The 5,051-nt window shown below is 44.0% G+C and overlaps 1 protein-coding gene across 3 annotated transcripts in view; it reads right to left on the minus strand.

Annotated features, from left to right (window-relative positions):
• UBE4B (ubiquitination factor E4B) overlaps positions 1-5,051 on the minus strand; it is a 39,278-nt gene that overhangs the window by 27,602 nt on the left and 6,625 nt on the right. For all 3 annotated transcript variants that reach the window (XM_027702870.1, XM_027702871.1, XM_027702872.1), the window contains exons 2-4: positions 4,464-4,650; positions 787-922; positions 220-307 (exon numbers count right to left, since the gene is read on the minus strand). In XM_027702870.1, coding sequence (XP_027558671.1) covers positions 220-307; positions 787-922; positions 4,464-4,650 — 411 coding nt within the window. The remainder of the gene's footprint in view (positions 1-219; positions 308-786; positions 923-4,463; positions 4,651-5,051) is intronic.

The raw sequence follows: 5,051 nt of genomic DNA on the forward strand, positions 1-5,051 counted from the left end.
TTTGACTGGATATTGGGAGTTTTGACTGGATATTGGGAGTTTTGACTTGATATTGGGAGTTTTGACTTACTTTTCCTTCACATGAATTTTAATGAGAAAATGTAGTGAAGAACTTGTTTACAGATGACACCTGAGGTTCCATGCTTTCAAAAGCACGTGTTCAAACCCTGGAGATGCCTGAGCTCATCCCTGCTCCCTCTCCATCCAAAGCAGACCGACCTTGTCCGTCAGGCTCCGCTTCTCTCTGCGATCGTTCTCATCGACCTCCATGTTTTCAATTCCTGAATCCACATCAACCTGGGACATACTGCAAGTGGAAATAAGAGAAGAAGCCTGTAAGATGCTGACTGAAGGAGTGTCCCCTTAAGTAGAAGCAGCAGAGAACCCAATGCACAAACAGCAATTAAAATCACTGCTTGATAAATGCTTCTCATGTTACATTTATTTCGAGTTCAAGCATTGTAATTCCTTCAGCAGGCAATACACAGCCATCACATCCCATAACTTCTTTTTTAAGCAGAGCAGCTGAATTATCCCCCCCAGACACACTCATCTCTTAATGTCTAAGATAATGCTTTATCTTTTACCACTTTAGGTCAGGAATTCCCATCAAAGCCAGACTAAACCAAGCATTACAGTGGTCTGAACAGCGTGTGATTTTGAAGCATTAAGCCCTACTGCATTAACACAGCTGGGAGGGAGAAAGGGCAGAGCCTTGGCCTGGGAAGAGGTTTGACCATCAGCATTGTGCCATATTTGCTGGCTTTTACAAGCTGCATTTGTTACCTTTTCTCACAGGAGACACTATCAATGTCCATGCTCTGGGACCGAGAGAGAGACTGGGATTGGGTTTCAAGGCTGTTGGATGGAGAACTGCTGAGGGAACTCACTCCTTCGCTGCTCTGGCTTCGGTGGGCTACTCCTAAAGAAAAGGCACCACCAAGGTGTTACTACAGAGGTGAGAAGGCACCACACGTTATTTGGATGGAAAAGGAGAGGAAATGCTGTTTTTCAATCCAGTTGTTAAGTGTTCTTAGTAATGCATGAGGAAATAAATGTTAATAATATTCAGTTAACTACAGGTAATCATGTTTGCTACCTCCCCTTGCAGCAGCAATGTAGGAATGCTTACCTGCATTAAACACAAAACAAAGTTAATTTGCATCCATGGGGAGCTCAAGAGATTCACTCCCTTAAAAACTCACCTTTCATAAGATTGCTCTGTCTACTTCAGACCTTGTCAAAGCCCCCTGAACTCTGTCCTATCAGAACAGGACTTTGGGCCATTACAATGGAGTTAACTCGGGTTAGGGTACAGGACAGGCACACTCTAACAATTTACTGGGAAATTATCAGTACTTTTCCTTCTCCACAAGAATAAAATAAGCATCCAAGAAGTCCTAACAACATGTACCAAGTGTAACACCACCACCATCATGACTTTGGAGGAGGGCTGATGTGTGTCAGGGGATGAACAGATGGACTCCCTTTGCAAGGGAGACTTCTCCACAGAGGTGTTAGACACCAGCATGGTAGGAGGGAATTTATATCTGTAACTCCAAATAAAGCAGAACAAGCCTTGCATTCAGTAACAAGGGTTATTGGTGAGTAACTTTAGGGCCATAGCTGGGTATTATCATTCATAAACAACATTTTTGAGCCCATTGGGTGTTCAGTGTGAAAAGAACAGAGATTGGAACTGAGATCCTCCATTAACTACCTATTTGCCAATATTAAATGTCTGCAAAAGATTTCACCCAGATAGCAAGAAAGAGTCAAGAAAAAACTCAATTTCAGTTCTAAATGCCTATTTCCTGCAGTCCTGGAATTCTGGTGATGCACACTACAGCTGTGACACTGAGGTCTTGCAGGAGGCACAGCCCCAAAGCTCAGCACCACTTCTGCCCAACACCAAGGAGATCCAGACATCAAGGGTAGTGTCTGAGCTGAGCAAGGCTGCTCAGGTCAGTCAGGTTAAATAAAAGCAACTTTCAACAGCAGAACTTTAAGGATGCAGATTCCCCGGGGGATAACACCCAGCAGCACTACACTGCCAGTGGTAAGGAAAGGCTGAAGTCAGCAGGGAATTCCAGCACGCAGCTGATTTAAGATATCCCAGTCACAGCCTTGTTTTACTTTAGGACATCATCAATTACAAAGAGACAATATTCCTGGAGTTCTTCATCTCTCCTCTTCCCCCAAAAAATCTGGCTAAGTCAGTGGATAGAGAGACCAGAGCAAACATGGCTTACCAGGGCAAAGGACTGCATTGTTCTGCATTCCCTTGGGGTCTGACTCTCACTGCCAGGAAAATGTGCTTTAACAGTGATGCTGCAGCTCTCATTCCCAGGCCCCCTCAATCCTACCCACCACCTTTTCACACAAATCTCCCAGAATTTACTTGGATCTGAACTTTGCTGGATCAGGCACACAATGAAATACCTGACACCTAAAGTTCCAGTTGTCACTGATACACTGTCTTTAGGTTCTTCAAAATATTTTCAAAATACATACAAAATAAGGATCATCTTTTCCATTAAATTGGTGCCTAAGTCTGATCTCACCATGACAGGCAATTCTTGAGAACAATGGATGCTTACAAGGACACCATTCTGCTGGGGCTGCTCTGTATGTCCAAATGAATTAAAATCCTCTGCAGTCACTTTATGCTGCTGAAAGGAACTGCTGCAAACCACACAGCATTAGCTGAGTCTTCATTTATGCTACATAAACACAGCAGATAATCTGTTACGGAGAGTTTTCCCTCATCCATTCCCCAATTTAACCCCATCTCTCACCCTGGTGTGAAAAAAGACACATATTATTAAAAAGCTGCAATGAAGGCACTGTAGGAAGCAAAAACTATAACTTCTGTTTCTGGTCATCAGCCAATCTGGTCTGCACAGTCAGGAACTGCCCAGATGGTTCTTAAAACAGAAATCACCCAGGTCTTCACTATCCAACCACCCCAAACCATGATAAACCTGTCAGCCAACACCTGGGCAATTCTTCCTTCAGATACACCTTTCCACACCCCCTGCTCTGTTGGCATTATTGTTTATCCAGTTGTGCACTAGGATGGATCAGGATCTCATCTGTTTGAAAACCAAACATTTATTTTTCCTGGGTTAGTTTTCACTTGGATTAAGTCCACGACCCACCTTGCCACAAAGCTACTACAGACAGCAGAGCAAGAAATACTCCTTTCAGCAAGAGTCCAACCTAAGATGGATTAAAATAGTCGTGTAACCACAGGCTGAGGGATCACAGGGAGTGAACTCTACACTGTTCTTAAAAAAAAAAGTCACCTCTGCTGCTGGGTTGCTGTCTGTAATCATGAGGACAATACAGAGTGTTAAATTCCATCTGCAATGAGATTTTTCTCAGGAAAAGCTTCTGATAGCTTTTCTCTGTCCTGCTTTGGATACAAGGCAAGAGAACAAGCAGGAAGGAGTCACCCCTAGGTATTTCTGAACAGCACTGTAACTAAACTACAAGACTTAAGCTTGTAAATTACCCTATTTGCCAAAGGGAAAAACATGGCATTTCAGAGAGCAAATAGGTAAAGGATAAAGAATTGTGCAAGCTTATTAGAAATCATATTGAAAAGTTGGTTAGAACAATCCTGATGTTTGTTTTGTGATTGGTTTTGTGAACCTCTCAGCTGAGAAACAACAGGCAAAACAATTCAGGTTTTCAGATAAAGACCACAGTACTGGTGAACACGCTAATTTGTTCTGATTTTTAAGACAGACGACTTGAAATCAAACTTTTTTAAGTCAAATGTGTTATAAATATAAGAATAGTCTTCACCTGTCTGCAGAGCAACCCTCCCAACTTCCCCTGCTTGCTGCACTTGTCTGATTTTAACAGATCAGCTCTTATTTGCATCTTCTGAAATAAATACCATTTGTAAGCATCCTGCTTGTATTCACTCCAGTAAATAGTGAATTGGGAAAGTAATACAAAGGAGAAAGCAAATACTTCATTCTTACACTGACCATGCACAGTCACAGCCCTGCTATTTTTAATTGTGCCGAATGCTCGTAATTAAAGATCAAAAATGAACTTGGGACTGATTGCTAAAATGCACCTAGAAACCAATCAATAAAAACTGTGTCGCAAAACCAGAAAGGGATTTTTCCTGTCTCCTTGACATATCTTTTCCCTAACATTGTGCAATATTAAACTGTATCACGAGCTTTGGTAACCCACACTTTAAATGCCACGAGTTTATTTACCACCTGGAAAACAACTGTGAATGGAATAAATGGAAAACCATCTATTACTTGGAAAATGAAAACAAAAAGTACCCTCAATCACTGTTTCTGAGAGTCACTTTTAACAGCAGCAGAACTGAGCCCAGTGCCAGTGTGTGCTCTGAAGAGAAGGGGGTGTGATGAAGATGAAGGAGTGTGTGATGAACGGGAGCAGTGAGGTTTGGTCTCGAGGTGCAGCCTCACCTGATGCACCGATTGGAGAGGTAGCTGGGGTCATGCTGTGGACATTTAGGCCCAGGCTGTGGGAGGGACCCGGGGCTGGTGCCACCACGGGAGGCCCCGGGGGGGTCTCTCTCTGCGGGGACGTCAGGGGGGTGGTGGGCTGGGACGAGGACCCTCCTGCCAACCGCGCCAGGCGCCGCCGCCGGATCTGCACAGGAGAGAATAGACCAGATGAACACCTCTGTGTGTACCCACAGCTGCACAGGGAACAGAGAACAAACCAGATGAACAACACCTCTGTGTGCACCCACATCTGCACAGGAGAGAACAAACCAGATGAACACCTCTGTGTGCACCCACAGCTGCACAGGGAACAGAGAATAAACCAAATAAACACCTCTGTGTGCACCCACATCTGCACAGGGAACAGAGAATAAACCAAATGAACACCTCTGTGTGCACCCACATCTGCACAGGGAACAGAGAATAAACCAGATGAACACCTCTGTGTGCACTCACAGCTGCACAGGAGAGAACAGACCAGATGAACACCTCTGTCTGCACCCACAGCTGCACAGGGAACAGAGAACAAACCAGATGAACACCTCT

This window comes from Neopelma chrysocephalum, unplaced genomic scaffold, assembly GCF_003984885.1.
Source record: "Neopelma chrysocephalum unplaced genomic scaffold, ASM398488v2 Primary Assembly neopelma1_200, whole genome shotgun sequence".
In the NCBI taxonomy this organism is placed as follows: domain Eukaryota; kingdom Metazoa; phylum Chordata; class Aves; order Passeriformes; family Pipridae; genus Neopelma; species Neopelma chrysocephalum.